General features: G+C 32.8%; 1 protein-coding gene across 2 annotated transcripts; it reads left to right on the top strand.

Moving 5' to 3' along the window:
• The first annotated feature begins 19,013 nt into the window (after positions 1-19,013).
• On the top strand, positions 19,014-24,385 carry LOC145568916 (geranylgeranyl transferase type-2 subunit alpha 1-like). 2 transcript variants are annotated; one of them, XM_081628301.1, is made up of 9 exons: positions 19,014-19,145; positions 19,768-19,901; positions 20,009-20,162; positions 20,592-20,752; positions 20,848-20,952; positions 21,177-21,977; positions 22,083-22,275; positions 22,835-23,021; positions 23,730-24,385. In XM_081628301.1, exons 2-9 carry the CDS (start codon positions 19,786-19,788, stop codon positions 24,113-24,115), a joined length of 2,103 nt encoding a protein of 700 aa, XP_081484427.1. In that variant the 5' UTR covers positions 19,014-19,145; positions 19,768-19,785; the 3' UTR covers positions 24,116-24,385. The 2 variants fall into 2 exon arrangements, with proteins under 2 accessions (XP_081484427.1, XP_081484426.1); XM_081628300.1 differs by having other exon boundaries at positions 19,765-19,901.
• Positions 24,386-26,485: the final 2,100 nt, after the last annotated feature.

The following is a 26,485-nucleotide window of genomic DNA, read 5'->3' as shown; positions in this document are numbered from 1 at the left end:
AAGAACGTAAAGTGAAAGAGATTACGCACTAAAACTCTTGGAACGTATATACCTTGAGTATGAACATATGGGGGGAGTTATGCGACTTTATATTTGACCATAACTTCTACTAGGAGTACAGGACGCTGTATTTTCCTTTTATTATTATGCGCAGGAATTCCGCCACTTACGAGTGGTTCTTTTATACTGGTACTGTTAGCTCCCGTGTTAGTACCCCTTTATTGGGACAGGTTAGGGGGAAACCCGTTCGATGCGTAATCAAAACTAAATAAATTATTTATTTACTTAGTTGAGAAGTTTTATTATGTGTTTGTGTGCTTGAAAACAGGTGTAGCAAGGTAAGTTGTGTGTTGATAGGTAAAAGCATGTTAGCGTGTTTAATTACGCTTACGTACTCAGCTTTGCTGATTGTGTGTTTGTGTGTTTGTTGGCCTTGTCTTTACCTTGGCCCTATGATGACCCATTTTTAATGGAGAGTAGTGGAAGCAAGTAGAGTGAAGCTTTTCAGGTGATGAAGCATATTCATGATGGGCATGAGTGAAGAACGAATCATGCTAGTTTCCATATGTTTATGATGTGTTATTGCTTTAATTATGTTATGATATTTCTGTTGCGAGACTCACGTAAAGTTTTTGAGATTTGATTTGGTTTTGTTAAGGGCCTACAATGGTTCCAAGTTGTAGGTTTGACTTTATTTTACTTTGGTTTGACTTTACTGTCTTGAGTTGACTTTTTAAGTTGAGTCGTTTTAAATATTTTAAAGGAGAGTCTTCCGCTGTGTGTCTTTGATAGTTGCCTTAGCCGTTTTCACGGTGGCGGTAATATCTTAGATTTTTCCTATTTAAAGTTCTAAACAGGGCAAAATAGGTATTTTAAAAGAAAGGAATTTCTAGGGTGTTACAGAGAAATTCAGGACCCAAATCCGATCTGTAATCGACCCGAACTTAATCCAGATCTGAATTTAACCCGATCTGAACTTAACCCGGCACCGATTTGACCTGACTTGAACTCAACTCGAACTCGATATGAACTCAAACCGAACCAATTTGATTTGAGTTGAACTCAACTCGATCCGAAAATGACCCGACAAATAACCAATTTAATCTGATCCGTTTTGACCCAAACTGTTATTAACCTGACCCGATTTTAAACAGATCCGATTTTAACCCGGCCATAATTTTAAACCTAATCTATTATACTACTATATATTTACAAATTTACTAATTATTGATAAGTTAGAATGTCTAAAACTCTTAACAAATATCTTATACAAATTGAATTAGTACAAAAGCAAACTAATAGTACTCATAGCCTCGTGAGATTAAAAAATTGAAGTGTAATACCTTAAAAAGAGGACATTATTTTTTGTATATCACCATATGGTATGACTATCATCTATCAATCTATCAGTCTATCACTAGTTCATTACTGTTTGTCTCACTTATGTACGTAGGTATGTTAACTCACCGGTAATTATTCAATTTGAATTTGGCTCCAAGATAAATATTACACAAGAGTAAGTTGAATGAGAAAACTAATTCTTCGCATTTCATAATAATTAACCACGCAATATGAGAAAGACACATGAATGACTTGATATCAACTCAATAATAAGGTAAAAATTCAATAGTTACTTTAGTTTATAAATGACCTTGCTTGGATATTGAATTTGGTTAACTCGACCAAAATCTAGACAAACACATAAGTAATTTGAATCGAAATTGACCAAATACTAAATCGACCTTATTTTAATCAAACTGAAATTAATTCCAACCAAATTCATCCGACCCGAAATTCACCTGGTCAAACCCGTTTTGAATCCAATGTGACCGAAATATGAACCGATCTAGAGTTGACCCGACCCATATCCGACCTGGACTCAATAGACCATGATCCGAATTTGACCCAGCCCGAGTTAAAATAATAATTTTGACCCGAACATATCGGATCCGAATAGACCCGACCCAAACTCCATCCGGTTATTCGAATTGACACCTCTAATTTTACTAAATTTGACTTTATTGCTACATTAATATATCCCTCTCAATCGAAGCATGCCCGATTAAAGATGAATTATTATGATAATCTTATCCTGTAGTAAAAAATGAATTTTATGGTTGCTATTTCTACATCCGATTAAAATTTGGAAATATTTTAACAAAATGATCAAACTTTATATTAGTATTATCAACAAAACTGAAATGATTTAAAACTTATTATGCGAAGCGAATGGAAATTTTTATAAAATAGTATTTTTGGATAGTAAAGATTATACTTTATTTATTTATATTATTAAATTAAAAGAATAGACTAGAGAAAACTAGGTTTTTTTTATATAACAGGTTAGATCTTACTCACTTAACAATTTTTGAATATTTCTATAAAGAACAAATGAATAAGATCATAAGATCAATTCAAATGATTTTTTATTAGTGATTCAATCAACATGAAACAAATTATATTAAAATTGTTTATGTATTAACAAATTACGTAAATATATATACTACCTCAGTTAATGTTATTTGCAACAATTTGACATAAAGTACAGAGGAAATATGTCTAATCGTTGTAAATAATATATAACGGAGGTAATATATATTTATATATATATATATATATATATATATATATATATATATATATATATATATATATATATATATATATATATATATATATATATATATATATATATATATATATATATATATATATATATATATATATATATCATGAAATTACCCATAAATTAACCAAAAAATATATTTATAATTACAAAAGAAAAAAAAAGATAATTACGGTCATTTTATTAAACAAAAATATAAAATTAAACTTTAAATTATTCATAATTAAATACATAAATTAAAGAAGTGAGGACTGCTAGGTTAAGGGCTTGGTTGAAGGAAAAGAAACTTGAAATTGAAAATGATAAAATAGTATTTAGGAAGTTATTGAGTTTTTACATCATTGACCAACTACTACTCTCATCCACTCATTATCAACTTGTACAACCCAAGTTTTTTTGGCTGGCTGATGATTTAGAGGTGGTCAACACGGTTAATTGGTCAAAAGTCGTGTTTGACTACCTTGTTACTACTTTGAACTTTACAAAAAAAAATTATTGGAGAAGGAAAAAGCCCCTACATGTTTTTAATGGTGCTGCTCCTGTCTTGGAGGTATTTTTTTAAATTTATTTGTCAATTTGATTTTTATTATTTAAACACATATAAATCATTTTTATTGGTTAGGCACATGTAAATACATATTAATAAATATTTACTTTTGTATAGGCAATTATATTTAGTCGGATATCTGCAATTGCCCCAAGCAAAATAGGAAGACTTGATCCTCCCATTCAAATTTACAAATCCAAAAGAGCCAAGTCTTGGGAGCTAGCAAAGCTGACTAGTGATGAGATAATTTTTTATACAAGGATGATCTCTTATTAAATAGGTTGTTAAATCTAAAATTGCCTCTCTGTGCCCTCATAAATTAATACATAAATTAAGGAATTTTAATTACAATTACCCTATTGGTAATCAATACAGAGTTTTGTGCCCTACATGTAGTGTCACCGAAACCCCAAGATTTCGGATGATACGGTAAAGACGCCTTGTTCCAGACTTATTTATAAAATTAAAATCTAATATAAACTACAAAACTTGAATTAATAACATATAAACTTAAAAAAAAAAAAAAAAGTAACATTGTAAAAACCCGTCAAAAGAAAAAACAATAGAAAGAACAGTATCCCTTAGGGAATCGAGACACTACAAATAAAACACACTAAGTTAGAATATCAAAAACGGATTATAAAACAATAAGATAATTATAATTATAAAAGGGAGTACTGAATAATGTACTACAATATAAACCCTGTAAATGCACGGTTTGTTTGTATTCTTTAAACAAATATTTTTGTATATATGTGATAAAATTTGTTATTTTATTCGTGATATGTAGTATATCATTTAATATTTTTATTTTTAAATAAATTGTTAATATTTTCTTATTATTATATATTTAGATCACAAAGTATTATATATGGCTGGCCACACCGTGTGGCCAACCATTATAAAGGTTACTTCGTTAGTGTAATAGAGGTTACTTGGTCAGTATTAAAGGAGTTACTTCGTTAGTGTAATAGGGGTTACTCGATCAATATTACAAGGGTTACTTGGTCAGTGTTATAGGAGTTACTTTTTTTTTTATAAGTGGTCACACGGTGTGGCTAGCCACACACAAGACGGGCTGTATTTAGATAAATTTATAATCTCAAAAGATAATATTTATTTTTAATGAATTTAAACTTTAAAATCTCATTCGCCAATTTCATTCACGTGGCATTTGAATTATTTAACTCTAAAAGAAATTACAAAACTCTCATTCAATGAGCTATAACTAAAATTAATAATCTTACATGGCACGATAAGAAATTTTAATTGGACGTGGCTCTCTAAAACTTGAAAATAAACGGATCCTCTTTATATATACTAGTTTTGTTAATATCTAGACATACAATATCATATCGTTTATTTATAGAATAATGTACTTCTGTAGTTTTGATTGTAAATAAATATCTATGTTATTATTAACTTGATTTTTTATTGAACTTAGATTACTTTTATTGAACTGAAAATATTTTTACCAAACTTAAATAATTTTACGAATTAAAACTTATTATTTTTATTATTAATCTATTATATATATTATAAATGGATCTTATTTTAAAAAATTCTTTGAAACAAATTTAATGATGAAAATATAACCGAGTTATAGAATATTTATTAAAAGTTATGAATAATTTTGTTTATTTAAAATATTTAGTATAGTGATAATAAATTCTATACAACATCTTTATCTTAGAAATTATATCCAAAATTCTCTTACTTAACATCATACTAGATTAAAGTCTCGTATGTGCCGCGCACGGTTTTTACTAAATTTTATAATGAATTATAATGTTGATTCAAAATCAATAAAAAAATCCTAATATTTTTAAATGAAATTAAAAAAGTTTGAATCTTAATTTATACCTAGAATTGAGCCCCGAATCCGAATTAGCCCAAAGGGTAAACCAAGTGGAACACAAAAAAAAGTAAAAGATAATAGAATAATATTTTACACAAAAAAAGATATGGAAAATATTTGAATATTTTTTTGGAGCGGTGAATCACAATTATATGAGTTGGTGAATATTTTTTTAAAGGAAGTGAATCACAATTATATGAGTTGGTGAATATTTTTTTAAGAAAGTGAATCACAATTATATAAAGAAATAAATATTTTTTTAGGAAGTGAATAAAAAAAGAAAAAAAGTTTTGCAGGGAAAAGAACATCACCAAGAAGTGACTCGTGTCATTCTTAATGTCTGTTTTAGTATTATGTTATTGATTGATGTGTCATAATAATATCTATTTATTGCCTACGTTGCTTGACACTCGGCTAAAATCTAAAATTTCAAGTGTCGTTATCTTGTAGCCGGGCGACAATTATCAAGGTCAAAATGTAATGTGAAAACATGCTGATTGTTGATTGTAAGAGGGGAGGAAGTAAGAGAGAAGTATGGAATTAGCACTGCTATGGAAGAGGGGTCGAGATGTTCGCATCAATTCATACTCAATAAATCACATCGATGCAACAATTAGTAGCCTAGAGCATGAGGATTGTCGTTTTACTGGAATCTCAGGAGATGATTAAAAAAAACATAACATTGGTGCTTTCATGGAATCCCTTCATGCTGCTTACACTAGTATATTTAAAATTTTCTTACTTAGCATCACGTGTAACAGTAATATCTATTTGTCGCCTAAGTGACTCGACACTTGGCGAAAAACTGAAATGCCAAGTATCGATGTCTCGTGGCTTGGTTGCAAGACCGGCTTTATATATCAATAAATCTATAACTATAACTAAATAAAAACCGCTTACATCACCACTGTACACATGCCAATTTCTCATGAAAATTTTTCCCTCCAAAGTTGCTTATGACATCATTTTTATCATATTTTTTTCCTTCCAAATTCAATATTAGGAAAATAATTTTTAATAAATAAATTAAAGTGTGAACATCAATTAACCAAAAGTGTATTAGTGATATTTCTCTTTCCAAAAACCCACATTTTTTGAATTAATTATTTTATATTGTATTTAATTTTTTTTTATAATTCGTGCATCGCACGAGTGCTAATTTAGTACATTCTATAAAAGACACACCAAAAATGGCACGTGTCATTTTTTGGTGTATTCCTTAGTTTTTTTTTTAAAAAAAAAAAAATCTATTTAGGAAAGAAATCTTTTACATAAATAAAAGAATAAAAAAGATTTAGTATATCCTTCCATAATATATATTTATACCATACACTTAAGTTTAAAAAAATCAAAATTTTACCATTATTACAAAAAAGATTTTTTTTTTAAAAAAATTGTATTTAATTATGTAAGAAAACCTTGCCATTGAAAAGAAATATCGCATAAGAGAGAATGAATAATATTGTGTAAAAAAATAAATTTATTTACGGGTTAAATACATATTATCTAGATATTCATTTGTTTAATAAGAAGAAAATGATAAAAATTTGTAGCTGATTTTTTTTTTGTTGTCTCACCCGCTTCACCCTTTTGGTTCTATGTGGTTAGGTTTCAACCCCTCTTAATTGTTATTGCGGGATCGAACACTACACTCCTCCCTAACAAGTGCAGTCTCAATCACCACTACACTAACAGCCAATTGGTATTTATATAAAATAGTTATAGAAAATTACTGTGCATGGCATGGGACCTAACCTAGTTAGTGACTAGTTTTGTATCCCGGGGCGATGCCAGGTTATTTATTGAATGTTAATCTTTTGGTTAAATATTGTTATATAATCACTTTTGATAATGCAGGATATTTAGACATGTGATATTATACTTAAATTATTTTTACCGATTAAAACTTATTTGTGCTAATTATCTATTATTTTAAATATATTATAAATGGATCTTCTTTTAAATAAATTTTTTAAAAAAAATTTGATGATGGAAATAGAACAGAGTTATTAGATTTTTATTAAAAATTATAATTAATTTTGTACGTATGAAATATTAAAATTATATCGATAATAAAACTTTGTACAACAATTATATCTTAAAATCTATCCAAAAATCACTTACGTAGTATCATATGTGTCACAATAATACTTATTTATCGTCTAGAACGCCAAGTGTCGCTGTTTTGTATCGTGGCCTGGTTACGAGACCTGTTTTATATATTAGTGACTAGTACATGCCCTGGGCAACGCCCCAGATACTCATTATAGAGAGTGTACTTATTTGTGAGCATACTTTGTATTATTATTATTATTATTATTATTATTATTATTATTATTATTATTATTTTAACAATAATAATTATTATTTTTATTAGTATTTATATATTTTTTAAAAAATATTAGATAAAAAAATTAATGATACATGGCCATATTTAATGTTATAAGTTTATAACTATGCGGTTATTTGTATAGGAGTAAAATTCTATTGTTAATTGGATATTCATATTAATTATAATATGTTGTCTATTGATATAAGTAAAATTCTATTGTTAATAAAAAATAAAAAAAAAATCAAAAGAATTATAAATTATTTTGTACACAAATCTATCAAATCTAATCTAATTACAACAATATCTATTTGTGTGGCACAACACTTGGCAAAAACTGGAATGTCAAGTGTCGTTGTCTCATGGCCTGAATGCGATACCGACTTTACTTATTACTGATATGATATGATATAGTTTTGTGCTCAAACGATGCCCATATTGTCCTAAACGTTTTGGCTTGAATGTTAAATACGATTATATAATCCCTTTTGATAATGTAAAATATTTAGACATATAATATCATATCGCTTATTTATATTATTGTGTACTTTTTGTAATTTTGTTTGTAAATAGATATCTATGTTGATATTGACTTGAAATTATTTTTATTGAATTTAAATTGTTACTAAACTGAAAGTATTTTTACTAAAATAGAATTAATTTTACTGATTAAAAATTATTTTTACTGATTCTTTAACAATTTTTAAAAAATAAAATTAAATAACAATGCATTTTTTATACGGCTAGCCACACCATCTGGTCGAACAAAGTAACCCCTATAAAACCGACCAAATAACCCCTGTAATATTAACTGAGTAACCTCCAACACTCTGACTAAGTAACCTTTATCTATATTACTAATTGAGTAACCACTATAACACTGACCAAGTAACCATATAGCACAAACGAAGTATGTAACACCCCAATAATTCTCCCTTTTTCCAAACCACTTAATTTAAATAAAATAGTGGAGAACCATTGGCATGTTACCGCCACGTGTTAAAACGTTAAGGCTTTATCAAAGTATTGCAGCGGAAATCCAACTTAAATCTTAAAATAATATAATTTAGAAAACCAATAAGTCAAAGCTTACAAATTGGAACCATAAATGCCTTTATTAAACCAAACTAATATTTAAAATCCCAAAACATAATTGAAATAGTAAAACATAGATAAGTTCAACACAAAGAACGAATACTCTCAATCACACCAATCCCTTGACAATGCGTATGTCAAATCCCCGAACCTCACATCATCAAGCTAACCTGTGCAATACTGCTCCCCAATAATACAAGTGTAATAATTGGATCATCACAGGGTCATTGAAAGGCGAAGGCCATGACCAAAGGAAAACACACACAAAAGCACACAATCAGCAAAGCTGAGTACATACAAGCTACAACGTACAAAACCTAACATGCTCAATTAATTAAAGTAAATAAACATACAAAACGAATTCATTAATCAAGACTCCACACTTAAACAATTCAATTGACTCAACATACTTAGTAACCAGTTCCAAACACTTGACTCTTAATATTTAGTTTGATTAATTTAATTTGGAGTAAGCAATAGACAAGGTTGTCCAACCCACCAAATCATTTTGGTCCCAAATGACCATTTAAAATAAAAGTTTAGCGCAATGCAAGAATGGGCGCGACTCCATTCTCACAAAGTTAGTTTAGGATCCCATCTAACTTTCATTATAAAATAAAAATGTAAATACCAAAAGAGAAGAGGACATGTTGATCAAACAAGCCTCGAAAAGTCACGGGCTAACACCGTGTACCCCAACCCATAATTGTCAATACTCTAGAAGTGCACACTTTCCAGAGTTTTATTGATCATCCTTATTTCACTTTACGTGATTACAATTTTTAATTAATAGTCGACTCATTCAAGTAGACCTTTAATGCCTTTAAACTTCCAAATTATCCAAAATTGTTGAACATAGTCAACCCACCTAGCCATTTCGGCTTGATCCACTTTTACTCAACATACTAACAAGTCATGCTTGAGTAATAAATAAAATAATAATAACCCTGTGAAATAATTAATAAATTTATTCCACTTAAACCATTCAATTCCAATCCTTCAATAATCCAAATGTGGTTAATAAACCAATCCAAATAAAAAAATAAAATATGCTTGTATCAATATTCCATACAAACAATTAATCCAATATAATTCAACATGCTTGCATCCATAATTCCAAACCAACATAATCAATTCACCAAAACATGTCTCTTAAACATAAGCACATGAATTAATTAAATGTATAACCAAACAATTTCCATCCAAGTGTTCTCTAAACATGAAACTAAGTTCTTTCTTTTTTGGTACCTAAACATGATACTACTTACAACGAAGTAGACATGTACGTACCTCGTATAAACAATCCTTTGTGCCACTTTTAATCACTCAAAAGTCTCCTAGGGAATAATCACTTCCTAGAAAACAACCAATAACAATAAATTAATACTCAACCAAATTTCCAGCAACATAAATTTACTTTAGACTATTTAAAAATAAATCTGAAAATTATTTAAAAACCCCTAATTAAACTCCTTTTTAATGGGTAATCACACCTTTTCATTAAAATCACAATTATACTACTTTAAATAAAATTCCAGCATTTTAAACTTATCAAAAACCCTTTAAAACTCAATGATAAAATTTAAAGCATAAAAAAAACTTCGTTAAAAATCAAAAACTGCCCGAAAATCATATTTAGAGGCTGAATTTGGCCACGAGAGGGTGGTGCTCACTACCTTAGGTAGTGAGTCTTTCTTAAAACATTGTTTCCACATGGAAAACACTACTTTTTTTTATCAAAATCGGATGAGTTCAGAACCTAATCGGGATTAAAACGAGATTAATATTAACGAATGGAAATCTAAGAATTAAAACACGAATTTACGTATTCAAAATATTCTGGGATTAAGTTAAACTAATCAGTAGTTATAATCACCAAAATTTCAAACATCATTACTTTAAAAGCCCTAAATCAATTGTTTGTAAAAACCCTAAAATCGTGATTTTCAATAATTAAAAACCCTAGGTTATAAAATTTACAAAATCTGAAGTTATAAAGTTTAATCATCAAAATACAATTTGATACTAATTAAATTAATTTCAAACAATAAAATCAAAACCCATAAATCAATAATTATAATTACACAAATTAATAAAACAAAGGAGAAAATAAGATTAACCTTTTGTGTGGGGAAAATTTTGGGGATGTATGGGGTATTTATAGGGGAGAGAGTTGTAGGGTAAGTAGGAGTATTGAGCCTCATAAAATTAATGGGCCAATTAGGTAAATGAAATGGACTAGGCTTTGTTTGTATGACATATATTGTAGAATGAAAGCTCATAAAATAATTTGTACTAAAATAATTTTGGGTTTTTCTATATAGTGACCTTTCAAGAATCACTTTTCTACGTTGTGCCCTTGCCTATATGACTTTCTACACTGTAATCCGAAGGTACAATTAGTAATTCTACGGTAACCTCGCCGTTAAGTTGTTGTTACTGGATTCCGTTTACTTAGATGAGAGTGCGTTTAGTTGCTCTGTTATAACTTTTGGGGGGAATTTTTCCCTCTAAAAAACCAATTTCCCTCCCCCCTTCTTCTTCTTCCTTTAAAACCCCAAAATTTTATTACAATTCTTTAAGGGTTCAATTTTTGTAAGTTAAGGTTTAAGATAAAGCAAGAGGCCATGTCTAGTTCTCGTGGCTCATTCTCCTCGATTTCCTCCTGTGCATTACAATTTTTTAGCCCACGTTGCTTTTGCAACCCTCCAAAACTGGCAAAGTTGAAGATTTCAACAACAAATCGCAACCCTAGGAAAGCATTCTTGAAGTGCAACGATTGCGGTTTCATCAAGTGGCTGGATGAAGGTGATTTGCAGGGTCTAGAAGTATTAAGGACAGATGAAAATGAAATTGCAGTTGTGAAAGAGAAACTAACAGAGCTGAGTGGCTACATTAGGGAAGTAGTTAAAATGGGTGTGTTTATGTATGTTGTTTTTGTTTAGGGTAATTTTACCCCGTCATGTGGACCAACCAGAGGGCGACACGTGTCAGCCCCAGGATGGTCCAAAGTGGACCTATCCTTGCTTGACACGTGTCATCCCAGATATTTGGGAAAATGACGGCCTTCAGGCCCAAATCCCGAGAAAGCCGCAATGCGGCGCAGCCCACCACTGATTAGGGTTCTGTGACCTAATCAGGGGCACAATTCCCGAGGACCCTATAAATAGGGAGATTCCCCTTTTTTGGAGGACACGTTTTTCCATTTTATTACAAACTGTCCCTTTGATAGAGACAACTGAGCTTGGAATCCGAGCAGATCCCCACCTAAATTTCCGCACCTTTTTCTCTCCTTTCAAGTTACTAACTTGATCGTCGGAGGCGGAACACCTACCAACTGGTCTCTCCGTTTGTCTTGTAGGTACAGGCCGCACCGGACCAGTCTTCGAGCTGTAACTCTCCCGAGGGACAAAAACACCCAAAACAGTTTTAGTGATAATAGTGATGTTAAAAAGTGTGGAATGAAGAGATTGTAATAGCAAGAATTCAGTTAGTTGTATGTGTTAATGAATTGGGTTAAAATACCCTTTTTTAATGTGATTGAAATTTCTGTTTGTCTCAATTTTGTTTGATAATATCTTGAATTGGAGACAATAGATAACTGATAATAAAGCAACAAATGATAAGAAAGTTATATGCATTATATTATAACTTGTAGAAAGATAAGTTTTTGACAGCCAAAAAATAATCCACCCATTCACAAAGATTATCCCACCCATAGTTCGTCAGCCAAAAAAACACAATCCCCATCAAAATTAAGTGGGGCAGATATACATATAATTAGTACTACTAAAAGTTTGTAGATGCAAAAATATGAACACCAAATCAACAAAGTTTCAAATGACATCCAAAAAAAGGCATTGTGATGTTCAAAATATATGCTGCAGACTTCCAAAGATCAGGGGGACTCATAACATGGCAAGCCTGTTCATGATCTTTTGCCTCTTTGGACCAATGCTTTCATTCAAAGAAGTTGTTGTTGTTGGAGCAGGCTGAGAAAAAGGGGCTTCAGTAGCTGGCTGCTTGTTTCTTTTTCTTAAGACTGGTTGGCTTGAGCACTCTGCACCTGTATCAGTTGAGTTCATCCCAATCATCTGATCAATCAAGTTGACTGCAGTGTCAGTCTGACTTGCTTCTTGCCTTGTATTCCTCTTAGCCTTTCTGGTAGTGTTAGAAGTGGTGGTTGTCTTCCCTTGTTGCTGTAGCACTTCCTTCTTAGTTGGACCACCTTTGCAAGTAGTTAAATTATGCCCAAATTGTTTGCAGTTTGAGCATTGCACAGTAGCAGACCTTTTCCCTTTTCTCTTCTCCCCTATTTCTCTTCTCCTATTTCTAGAAGGTCTTCCAACACTTCTTTTCATTGGAGGAGGGAGTAGCTTAGGAACATCCATCTCAGGCCACTGACCAGGATCAGGGATAGGCAATATGTTGCCATTGTAAGCTAACTTATACCTGGAGACAGAGTACCACTCCCTGACAAAATCAGTTGGATCCTTCCCAGCATCAATGATAGCCCTTATTCCATGCCTACATGGAATACCACTTACTTGCCACCTACCACACACACATGACCAGCTATTCAGTGACACAGGGAGCATACTCCTCCCATCAGACACTTCATACTCACCCCTACCAGAAGGATATGCATGGCATTTTATAGACTCTTTTGTGAGCACCCTAACCCTCTCCCTAATGTTAGGACATATACCTTCCTCCACAGCAAGTTGTTGCCTTGTAGCATGCCTAACCATAGCAATTCTTCTAACTCCTGTAATGATAAAAGTAGGAAAAGTTAGCAATGCGTGATGTGAATAAAATTGTTGGAACTAAGAAAATGCATTACCTTCAAGTAATGTAAGTATGGGACAACTTCTATCAACACCAATAGTGTTGTTAAAACTTTCTACAAAGTTATTTGTATTTTCATCACAAGACAGTTGGCAGTCAAATTTCCACCTTGTCAATCTGTCAAGGGGACCAACATCTTTGAACCACTGAACAGCTCCAAGTCCAGCAGTAGAAGCAATTTTTTGAAGTGCTTTCTTGAAACTGAATGCTGAATAAGCATTAGTCACTGCTAGGGGTGGTTATTGGACAGGGTAGCCCATTAATAATAGGGTCAGGGCTAAGCTTATAGGGCTTTTAATGGACAAGGCTATTAATGGGCAGGACCCTTATTGGGTAGGGTCAATATAGGGCCAACATGTTTTCCAATTTAGTTGATAAAGAAAATACATAATGTAAAAATAATTATATAGATTAATTTGTATTCATATGTATTTAATAATGGCTTTGTCCAATATTTATTTTAATTGATATTTTGTAGGCCCGCCCATTATCGACCCGTGACCCGCATTGGCCCGACCCTATATTGACCCTATAAAATGTGACCCTCTTTGACCCTGACCCGCAACCGACCTGCACCGACCCTGACCCGACCCGCCCAATAACCAGGTCTAGTCACTACCCAAAACAATTTGTGCATGAGTATACCTGGATACTCAGACTTGAAATTCTTGCATAAATGTCTTGCACAATATCTTCTTGGAACTGTTGGCCACACTTGATCCAAAGAGGGGTCAATTCCCTAACAAAGAGTAACACATTATGTTAACATGTAGTGTGGGCAATTGAAATATACATCATGCAATTTAAGAGTGCAAGAATTACATACCTTCTGCCTATCTGACATTATTGTCCAATCAACTCTTCTTGTTCTAGTGAGAATGTTCTTGAGGTGGTGGAAGAACCAAGACCTGCTTGACTTGTTCTCTGAATCCACAACAGCTATAGCAATAGGGAATATTTCATTATTCCCATCTAATGCCACAGCTGACAAGAGTATTCCTCCATAGTTGCCTTTCAAATGGCAACCATCTACATCAACTAAGCCTCTGCAACCTTGAATAAGACCCTCAAATTGTGTAGCAAAGTTGATGAAGATTGACTTGAATTGGAGGTTTGGCTCAGGTTGCTGCAGTGCCTTCCATGTGCAGAATGCAACTGATCCAGGGTTTTTTTCCTTCAGCAAGTGACAATACACATTCAGATTAAAATAAGACTCATCATGTCCTCCCTAAATGATCTCCATTGCAATACTCTTCATCTTGTACAGGGTGGAGGTAGCCATTGTAACACCAAACCTCTCCCAAAGTAATTGATTTAGAGCTTTCCCCTTGATTTCTGGACTTGCTCTAATATCCTCCACTAACTTTCTAGCAGCCCACTTGCAGTTGCACATGGGATTATTTACCATGTTCATGTCACAAGTGTGTCCATGCTTAATGCTTTTTATTGCCTAAGTGATCCCATCTAAAAGCACACTTGCATGAATTCTCCATCTACATCTACTGACAGCACACTCAGCAGTATATCTGTCATGCTCTGCTTTCCTAACTACCAAACTAAAACCTTCTTGGATGCAAAAGTCTCTCAGTGCATCCTTAAAGTGATCCCTGTCAACAAACATTTGCCATGGTCTTAATGCAATTCTGCCATTTCTGCATCATCATATACCTCACCATTATTATACAACTTACTTATGTAACCCCCATCCAATTCATAAAACTTCTCATTACACCTAAAAGGCTCCCAACCACCATCAACATAATTCTGGTGTAGTAAATCTGCCACATTCTACTCCACTTCATCAGGATCACTATCCTCACCTTCACTCTCAGTCTCCTTATCTTCCTGTTCTTCAGGCATGTACTCACCATCACCGTTAGAAGAACTCCCATCATCACTATGCACACCAGCACCATCATTATGCTGGATCCCAACACCCCTTTTCCTGCACCCCCTACTAGTCTCTTCTTCTGGTACAGTTTGTGAAGTATGACTAAAAGGAACAAATAGGCCCTTAACCCTTGTAGTGGTGTTAGGCATTTTTTTTCCATGTGGAAAGAGAAGGACTCTACTTTGACAAGACCTGGTTTTTCTCAAAGGCTCAGTTGGGGGTTCATTTTGGTTAGTTTGTGGTGGAGGGTTCAAAGGTGCCTGCCTAAGATTTGGGCTGGGAATACCTTGCAAAAGCCTAGGACTTCTTCTGGGTGCAGGAGGTGACATGTCAGAAGCATATTTGTTGATATTAAAGAATGCATCAGCAGATAGTGTGATATGTGGGGGAGAGTGAGGAGAAATTTCTTCAAGCATCCTTGGTAATCTCCTAGGCTAACTTAAAGGAGGGGTCACCTTTGGAGGTAAAAGGGATGGGGTCAACCTTGGGCTCCTCCTAACAGATTCTCCTATAGTTAAAGTCCTAAATTCAGTAGGAGGGTGTTCTACTTGTACTGTTTGTTTGTTTTTCCTCAAGGGCAATTTTGGCCTAAAAGGCCTAGGTTGGGCAGATTTAATTGAGCTTTGTTTAGATGATTCCAGTTTAAATGTGGTTGGGTTAGATGGACTTGTAGAAGGTGGGCCAACAGTATTACTTGGCCCAGCTACAAGTGGTGGGACAGTAGTTGAAGATGGGCTAGTACAAGAAGATGGACCACTAGAAGATGGGACAGTACAAGCAGGCCCAATGGCATTACTTGCCTTGGGCAAAATTTGTTGGGGTTTAACTGTTCTTGCCAAATTCATTATAAAGCTAGGCTCTCTCAAACAACCCACCCACAAATCTATCTATTTCCATTCCATAGTCTCAAACATTTTCATCATTGTACCATCATCCACTAACTTAATAGCCTTCTCCTTATAACAATAATGCAGCCCAGGGTACTCAGCCAACTCAAACCCTCTATTTGCAAATTCCTCACACATATCATTAAACACATCAATTAACAAACACTTATCCACATCATCAATTGTTAAATCAACACAATTACCACCATAGTGGATTTTCAAAATCCTCTCGTCATCCATCTGCAAGATGTTTCCAGTAAATATACCAAAATATAAGCAATTTAACATCAAACACACTCATCATACCCACGCAAAGTTTAACCTCAACAAAGCCATGATACGATCACAAAATTATTGTAACAAAATTACCCACAAATAAGATTACCCACAAATAATCAAGCACAAACAATTAACCTAACAAGATTACCCACAAACAATCACGCACTTAATCAGAAACAAACCACCAAATACACTTCATACCAAACAAATTTATCAACTTTATGCGTATAACATCTCAAACATTACATAATTCACCAAAAATGGAACAAGTTCAAAGGGTCGAAGTTACAAGCATAGTACATACCTTCGTTGATGCTTCAGCTCCAAAGTTAAATTGATCTCCACGTATGTCGCAGGGAGAAACCCCAAATTCTCCGCAACAATTTGCTTCTTTTTATCTGAAAAATTGCGTCTTAGGGTTGTTGATCAATCAAAGAAACAGAGGGAAGTGAAGAGAAGTAAGAGAAGAGGAGGGAATTTTAAAAGAGAGAGAAAGTTTAGTGTACAGTACGAGTTAGGTGACGGAATAAATGTCACCCCAACGTCCGTCATAAATGCTTGCTTACGTAGGTTACCGTAGAATTACTAAGGCCCCGTTCTTTAGAGCTGCTCTGCTCTGCTTTGCTCTGCTGAAATCTGCTCTGCTCTGCTCTGCTCTGCTTCAATCTGCTCTACTCTGCTTAAAATTAATACTTAATATTGAATTATTATAATAATAATGTATATTTAATAAAAATAATAATAAATAATTAATACTTAATGATAATAATAATAATTAATATTTAATAATAATAAATAAATAAATAATATTTATTAATAATAATTAATATTTATTAATAATAATACTTCCTCCGTTTTCTTTTACTTGCAACACAGCCTTGTGGCACGTGTTTTGAGCTCTGGTTTATGTAATGTAAATGGACAAATTTTTCATTATAATTTTTACAAATGATACTTAACTCTATTCTAATTTTCGTGTAAAAATTATATTGATAAAATCGCTCGTTTACCCTCACTAATCATCTCCTAAAACTGCGTGCTTAAAAGGTGTGTTGCAAGTAAAAGAAAACGGATGAAGTATATAATTAATATTTAATAATAATAATATAATTAATATTTAATAATATAATTAATATTTAATAATAATAACAATTAATATTTAATAATAATATCAATATTTAATAATAATAATATTAATAATAATATAATTAATATTTAATAATAATAATATTAATAATAATATAATTAATATTTAATAATAATATATCAATAATAATATAATTAATATTTAATAATATTAATATTATTAATAATAATTAATTTTTAATAATAAAATTTAATGATTATAATAATAGTAATATTAGTAGTAGTAGTAGTAGTAGTAGTAGTAGTAGTAATAATAATAATAATAATAATAATAATAATAATAATAATAATCATAATAATAATAATAATAATAATAATATTTAATATTTAATAACAATAATAAAGCATTACAATTATTATTATAGTATTAGTAGTAGTAGTAGTAATAATAATAATAATAATAATAATAATAATAATAATAATAGTAATAATAACAATATTAGTAATAATAATAATAATAATAATGATAATAATAAAAATAATAATAATAATAATAATAATAATAATAATAATGAAATCTGCTCTGCTCTGCTCGGCTCTGCTTTGCTCTGCTTCAATCTGCTCTGCTCTGCTCTGCTCTGCTCTGCTGAAATCTGCTCTGCTCTGCTCTGCTTTGCTCTGCTCTGCTGAAATCTGCTCTGCTCTGCTCTGCTCTGCCCAGAAGCTCAAAAGAACAGAGCCTAATTGTACCTTCGGGTTACAGTGTAGAAAGTCATATAGGTAAGGGCACAACGTAGAAAAGTGATTCTTAGAAGGTCACTATATAGAAAAACCCAATAATTTTCAACCCAAATTAATAATTTGAAACTTTTTAAAATAAAATCCGGAAAAATACAAATAAATATTATAAATAAAATAAATTTTCATTTATAAAATATTTAAAAATACGGGGGATTACAAAGTAACTCTTGTAATAATTGGTGACACGGTACGGCTTGGCCAGCTACATATAAAAGTTTGTAGTTAAATATATTATAAATGGATCTTATTTTAAAGAGCTTTTAAAAACGAATTTGATGATGAAAATAAAATTGAGTTATAGAATATTTATTAAAAGTTATGATTAATTTTGTATATATGAAATATTATAATTTTATTGATAATAAAACTCTATAGAACAATTTTATCTTAAAAAACCTATCCAAAAATCACTTACTTAGCAATAATGCATTATATGTGTCACAATTATACCTATTTATCTTCTACGTGGCGCGACACTAGGCGAAAAATTGAAATGTCAAGTGTCGCTATTTCGTGGCCTGATTGTGAGACCGACTATATACTAATATTATATGATATATTAGATTAGATAAGAGTAGATATATTAGATTATTCAACATTAGCCCTTCTTAATTATTTATTTATTTTTTTTATCAAACTTATAAATTTATAATGACTCGGGCATCGCTTGAGCCAATAATTAGTTTTTTTTTTTTTTTTTTTTGAAACCTGTTCGTTTATTTATTGATGAAGATTTTTTTTTCAAAAAAAATTACTACGTACATTACTCGTACTCATTTACTGGAGACCCAACCTCTTGATCTTCTAAAGTCATCTCCTTCCCTCAGCACAGCGACACCGCCAATTAAGACCGACGGGATTCCTCGCCTCTCCATCTTGATCTCCAATATTTTTAAAGGTATACATTAATTAATTTATTCGACTAATTACTAATTACAAATTTGATCAATTGAATTACATCTGTTTCAAAATTAGAATGTTCGATTTAATTTCAGTTTTATAATTGTCATTGTCAAATTAAACTCCAGATTTCAGTGTATAATTATAAATTGTTTGTTTTTTTCTTATCAATTTAAGAGTTACAATTTGAATACTTAGTATTATATGTAGTAGATTATTTGAATTGAAGTTGCTGATTTTGAATAGGTATTATTTCATACTTGATGGATGAATTGTGTATTTGAAATTCAATTGTTCCTTGTCTTTTGATTCGTCATTAGACTTTCGTTTGTATGTTTGTAATTTACTTTCTTGCTTCTTTGTGTTGAATCCGCTGATCTAATACATGTTTCGTCCTTTCATTTTCATAATTTAAAGTTAGACGAAGTAGTAGTAGTAAATTTGCAGTAATTTGTTTGTATAAAAATGAAAAAACTAAACTGACATAACCGAAAACGAAAAATGATAACGAACGAACCCTAATTTCATGTATATATTAGCAATCACTAATATAGTTTTCTTATAAAATTTTCTCATACACATAATAGCTGTTCTGTATTTAATTTCTTGGTTTGCAGTAGGTGTGACATTGTTGGATAATGCATGGACGACCTAGAAACCCTTCAACGCCCGAAGATGAAGCAGCTTCTGCTGCGAAAGCCTCTAAATTACGTGCCCTTCAATCTCAATTTCTCAACTATCATCACAATCGAAAGTACTCTCCATCTCTTATTCTTTCCTTTTCTTTCAATAATCAAATTGATTGAATAATTTTTTTTGGTTGAATTGGGGTTTCATTGATTGGTTGAATTGGGGTTTCAGTTTTGACAAAAAAGCTGTAGAAATCAGCGTTAAGCTGCTTGAGATCAATCCAGAATTCTACACTGCCTGGAATTATCGAAAACTCGCTGTTGAATATTTTTTGAGTCAACCCGGTTCCGATCCTGAGTCAATTTTGAATGAGGAACTCCGTGTTGTAAGTCTTTCAATTAAAAGTGCTTTGAATATGTACATTTGTGCTCAATTTTTATGCTGCTTAGATAGTTATCAGGTGATTTGTAGTTTTTGTGATTTCTGGATCATGTGTGAAGACTTTTACAGTTTCAGATCTCGGGTTTTGTAGGTGATTTGATATATGACTATTTTAGGTGATTTGATATATGACTATTTCACTATTTGTAGTGGAATGGTTTATGTTTGAGACTTTGGGATGATTTTGATTGAATTCGAGCTTCGCAATGCATTTTAACAGGGTGACCATAATTGAAGATTTTTCGTTGATGTCAAGTCCTGATAGTCTCTAAGTTTTGGAAGATTGCAAACTTTTTTGCTTATATAAGATTTGTTTTAGGTTCTAGCAATTGGTGGCTAATGTTTTTAATCAAATTAATTGACATCAATTTAGGTAGAGAGTGCGCTGAGACAAAATTTTAAGTCATATGGAGCATGGCATCATCGTAAATGGGTTCTTAGCAAGGGTCATTCATCCGTAGACAATGAATTACGACTCTTAGATAAGTTTCAGAAGGCTGATGCTCGGAATTTTCACGCATGGAACTATCGCAGGTGAAAACTGCATTGTGGTTTATATATACTGAGTAGTAGTTTGAAACAGTATGGTTTGGTGTAATATTTTTTATATTTTATCTGTGGTGTTTCAGATTTGTGGCAGCGCTAAAGAATATTGCAGATGAAGATGAACTGGAGTATACCACCAATATGATTGAAACAAATTTCAGCAATTATTCTGCTTGGCATAACCGTAGGTATAATCTTCTCGTTCTTTCTTACTTGTACAGTTGTATGTTACAAGTATTCTCCCCTTTCATGGTTGGCTGAGAATTTGGTGTTCATATCTGAATTTCTGGTTTGACATGACAGAGAACATCGGTGCATTTTGGTTAACTCTTGCTTACACTTGCATGTGCTCCATGATTCCCTTCTGTATACTGTTACATATCTTATTAGTTTTGGTTTAATGGTTTTCTAGTGTACTACTGTCAAATTTACTTAAACGAAAAGCTGAGGGATATTTTCCTAAAGAGAAGATCTTAGCTGAGGAGTTTGACCTTGTGCACCAAGCAATATTCACTGATTCCGATGACCAAAGTGGCTGGTTTTATCATCTTTGGCTTCTTGAGCAAACAATCACGAAGGATACTCCTTGGTTGAATTCATCTTGGCCTGCTTCTGATTCTGAGCTGATTATATCAGCAAGCAAGTCAGCATCTGGTTGTATGGTTTCGTCATCTGCAAGATACTCCACTGATGGAGGAACAATACCTGTGATTCTATATTTTAACCAATCTGTTAGAGGTTTGAACTCTTCTACTGTAGCTGTCAGGTCTGCCCTTGCAGAAAGTAAAGATATCATTTGGAGGCCTCTTTCTGTAGACAAATTCGAGAGTGCCCAGGCCTGGGTTGCACTGCTTAATTTTTCTGATGTGCCACTTGATTATTCCATTGCTTATCCAGTTGAAGTTCGCGTGGGAGACTCTTCTGAGATCGTTTCTTTGAGTGGGAGCTCCTTAAGTCATGTGTTTGAATTTAAATTTGTGGTCCGCTTTCAACAACTTGATACAGGAGAGGCTGAAGGGCAGAATCTAGAGGGAATTTTGTGGGAAGATTCCAATTTTCAAAAATATGAAATGAACTCTGGGGAATCAAATCTTTTCTCATTATTTAACCAATTGCAAATTGACGCGGATCAAGCAGGTGCTGATTGTAAGTGGAAGGTAAATATGTTGGCCAATGAGATTGAGCTCTTCCATGAACTCTCAGCTGCAGACTGGTATGTCTCATTTAACAATTTAGAACTTGCTTGCATTCCATGATGTAAAAAATGAGTAGGCAATGCTGATGCATATTTTCTTACTCTCTGCTTTTGTGTTTGCAGCAAAATAGGAAAGCTTACACTTGCAAGGTTGTTGACAGCTCTAGATACAATTGTTTCAGAAAGCAGCACTTTAAATTCTTCCCAGATGGTGCATACTGAAGAAGTTTTAGCTTTATATTGTGATTTGATGAAAATGGACCCCCCTCACTCACAATATTATAAAGAAGAGCATAGTATGGCATTACTACGACAGGTAAGTCTTTTGTGTTAATTATCTGGAGAAGGCAGCCTTTTTCCTTGCATACCAAGAGTGTCTTGCAGTTTGCAATGAAGATGAAATCCACATTTATTGCTAGGATATCTTATTGCTTATCATTTCCTTGTCAATCTATTATTCCGTACAATAAAGAAGAGGGAATGGCACCAAGAAGAGGCAGAACACTCACATGATCACATCTCATAAATATTTTGTTAACTAGGAGGTCGTCCTTAGAGAAAAAATAAGCTTTCTTTTAGGTTTTTTAGCAAGATATATTAGCATTGGATAAAAATACTAGCACATGAGTCATGATAGCGGTTACCTGGCCGCTACTTATTGTTTCTACAAATGCCTTCACGTTAACATCTGAGAATTGTTGTTGTCATTGTTCATGTGATATTTTCCTTGATGCACCACTTGAAACCCTCAATGAAGCTGTATTCATACTAACTAAACATTCTGAACAAATAAATGTCAAGTCTGCATCTTCCTTTTGTATGTTTGTGAATCGAATTACCCCAATACTTACGTTGATTGTGTTGTTGATCTATAGGTTACTTGTTGCAAAGACAGCTTGTCGAGATATTGTTGGCGCTATGGGAAAATAGCCAAAACAAATAATGATAGCTTTATATGTGTGCGTTTAAATAGTTTATCGCTATCAAGAATTGGGTCCATTGAAAATCTTTTGTGGGTTCAAATGCTAGATCTAAGCCAAAACGAACTTGGATCACTTAAAGGTAATGCTCCTAAACTGAAGTTCCTACTTCTGAAAGGTCTATCTGTAGTCTGCTAGGTTTCAGCTTTAGTTGTGATGCTGATGTATGAGTAAAATGGCATGCCACTCATTTCCCAATCCATAAAATTGATAAGAGATTTTAATTTAAATATCTGAAACTGCTTCTAAATATCTCATACTAATGTCTCACTTGATATTCAGATTTGAAATTCATTTCAGCTGGTTACGTTGTGCTAAACTGTTTTGATAGCTAAGGAGTCCTGTTGATTCATAGTGTAATGATAAGCTATAGGAAAATGGTGTGTCATGTAAATGAAGCACGGAATCACTCATGAAATTGCTAAGTCGATTTCTCTGCTGAAGATGTTGTGCAAATACCTGAGCAAAAGAGAACATTTTCGCTACCAGTCCTTGATGTAGTTCTATTGTCTTTACTTTGAACCAATGGTTATATTCTGTCTTAAACCGTGATTAAATTTTCCCTAAATATCATGACTAAGGTTGAGTGGAGAGGTATAGTGGTTATGGTCCAGCTATTAAAGGGTCTTTTGGATTGTGCTATATCCTTAATCTAGAGGCGTTGGGACAGTGTCATTGATTAATTAATTAAAGTCTTTGGCTTTGGATTGTCTCAACAGCAATTTTGCTCTACTATGTCTTTTCTTCTTCTTTGTGAAAGCTGAAAATTTTCACTTGCTTTTTGTCACAGGGTTGGAAGTAATGCAACTTCTTTCTTGTTTAAACCTGAGTAATAACAAGATCAAGAGTTTTACAGCTTTAGATCCGTTAAGGCATTTGAAGTTGCTTAAAGTGCTAAATATCTCGCACAATGAGATCGGGGAGCATTCAATTGACAGTACCAGGTACTTGTGTTCCTCTCCTTTGTCTCATACAGTAGCAAATGATTGGAAGTTGAGCCTATTGTCAGGTGATGTCGACCAACTGACAAAATATTGGGAGGCTTATATAATCTTTAGAGATTTAACTTTGACTCAGCTTGAGATAACAGGGAATGCCATTGTTGATGAAGATTTTAGATCGTTTTTGCGTAAAATTTTGTCAACATTGCAGTGGCTTGATGGAACAATTTTATAGATTTGTTCAATTAATAGCTTGTTAGTTGTTACTAAAATCCCATGCATATGATGTATGAGATTTTTTATTTTATTTTATAACGTTTTGTTTACAAGGCAAGAAATTATATATAGATGGCAAATTGATATGCTTACCTTCGTATTGTTTATTTACCCCCTTTTTTTTGGGTACTGTATTGGACATCATAATTTGTCCCAATTGGATGAGTTATTGTTAATTGTATGTGCTACATATATAATTCAAGTTGTTTAATTCTGGATTTTTTGTGAACCACTCTCATTTACTTTGCTCGTTTTGTAAACAACTACCATTTAAAGATTCATTTAAAGAATTTTTTTATTTTTTATTTTTTATTTTTTTATTTAGTAAATATTGTCTAGCATAATTCGAACTTTGGCCCATTGACCCAAAATAATCACAACTTTGAATTATTTTTTAATGATCCGAACTTTAATGTGAATTTATTCCCAATGATCCCAAGTGACCGGTAACCGGTAGAATAGGTAATTTTTTTATTTTTTAAAGTTTAACTTACACGTGTTACCACGTGATTGGGCAAAAATAATAATTAACACTTAAAAAAAGATTATTAGTTACTATTCAACACTTAGCTAACCAAATGAAACTAATTATTTTAAAAACAAATTAAAAAAAAAATAAAACCCACCACCACTAGCCACCCTCCCTGCCCAGCCCTCCACCCCCGGTTAGGGATGGCAGTGGACTTGGACCCGACCCAGATCCGTGGTTCCAGATCCGTTTTTCACGGATCTATCTTCAAATTTTGGACCCGTCGGATCCGGGTTGGATTCGGGTCCTGATGAAAAAAACAGATCTGGATCCGGGTCTAGCCCCTGGACCCGGACCCAGATTCATTTACCTGTTTTTTAATTTCCTATTAAAAAAAAACTAAAATTGTTTGTTTCTTTATTAAAAATGTTGATGATGTTAGTAGTAATAAAGATTAGCCCTTTCAACAGATGAATTTTGGATGCTTATATCGGATACATCAACGTTATTTTTTCACTTGCTCATTTGTAACATTGTACTTTTTTGTTGTTTATAAATTTTATTTCAAAATATAAGTGTATAAGTAGATTACTTTATGTTTTTAGATTAGTTGTATAACTTTAATTTAGGTTGAACTTAATAACCCCTGACGGAATTTGAAATGCATTTTTTAACCCAAACATAAAAATTATTGCAAAAAAGTAGGAAAAATATATTGGACCCGTTTTGGACCCGGATCCGTTGGACCCGTCGGATCTGGATTCAGGTCTCCATTTTCCAGACCCGACGGATCTAGTTCAGATCTGGATCCTAGATACAAAAACGGATCTAGATCCGGGTCCATCTGGACCCGGTCCAGATCCGACCCGTTGCCATCCCTACCCCCGGCCGTACCCCCATCGCATCCAAAACCCCGATCCCTTGCGTCGCCCCCTAAACCACCACAACTCCCACCATGAAACCCCTCAACTCCCTACCCCCAAAAATTCCCTACAACGTAACACCTCTCCCGAACTGCATAGAGCTCCTAAATCGCCCCTCCCCCACCTTTGAAACCCTAGCGCATCATCGTAAGAAGAGAGTTGTTAAGACATAAAACCTTTTCAAACTGTCAGCATTCCATGGGTGGGGGAGATATTTGCCATTTGGAGTTTGTAAGCGAAAGGTCCTCGGCTAAATGACTTCTTGTATCCTGTATGGTCCTTCCCAATTCAATTTGGGCTCAGCTTTCACAAATCGTAATTCGGTGGGCTTGCTAATGGCTTTGCACTTCCTTAACACCCAATCTCTGAAGAAGATGAACAACTGGAGGATCTTGTGGTGGAAGAGATCCCTAAAGAAGATGTTGGAGAAGAACAATACTACTATACACCAGATGATGAAGCGTGATTATCTGTTTCTTTGCCTAACTTTTAAAAACTTTGAACTTTAAACTTAATCTGTATTAAACTATTTGTATTTTGCTTGTTGTGGATTTGTAAACATTTAAACAGGGTAGGGTGTTTGTTTATGGTTTTTAATGTTTGGAGGAACATATAAATGCTTGCATGCTTTTGACTATTTTGCATACTATTTCTGCCTATATGTATGTGCCTTGCTCTTTGCTTTGGACACAAACCATCTTTGATGATGTTGTGTTAAGATACATCGAAGTGCATTAATTTTTGATGAAAATAAAAAGGAGAAAATAGGCAAACTCGATTGTTAATCAAGTTCTGTGCAAGCAAGGAGTTGATGATGGTATGTGTTCTAGTTCCTTCAAACTTTTATTAGCTTTAATTAGTTTTTAGGATTTGTTAGTTTTTCTGATTTTAGTTTCATTGCTGCTATATAGTTTGCTTAAGTTTGTCATTCATCAAA

This window comes from Chenopodium album, chromosome 11, assembly GCF_948465745.1.
Source record: "Chenopodium album chromosome 11, dcCheAlbu1.1, whole genome shotgun sequence".
NCBI classification, from domain to species: domain Eukaryota; kingdom Viridiplantae; phylum Streptophyta; class Magnoliopsida; order Caryophyllales; family Amaranthaceae; genus Chenopodium; species Chenopodium album.
Note: the sequence above shows the minus strand (reverse complement) of the source record. Positions and strands in the feature narration are given on the sequence as shown.

Coding starts and splice junctions, on each gene's coding strand:
- LOC145568916 (XM_081628301.1), top strand. CDS start 19,786: ATGCATGGACGACCTAGAAACCCTTCAACGCCCGAAGATGAAGCAGCT. Junction 20,163..20,591: donor TGAATGAGGAACTCCGTGTT/GTAAGTCTTTCA, acceptor ACATCAATTTAG/GTAGAGAGTGCGCTGAGACA. Junction 20,953..21,176: donor TCTGCTTGGCATAACCGTAG/GTATAATCTTCT, acceptor ATGGTTTTCTAG/TGTACTACTGTCAAATTTAC.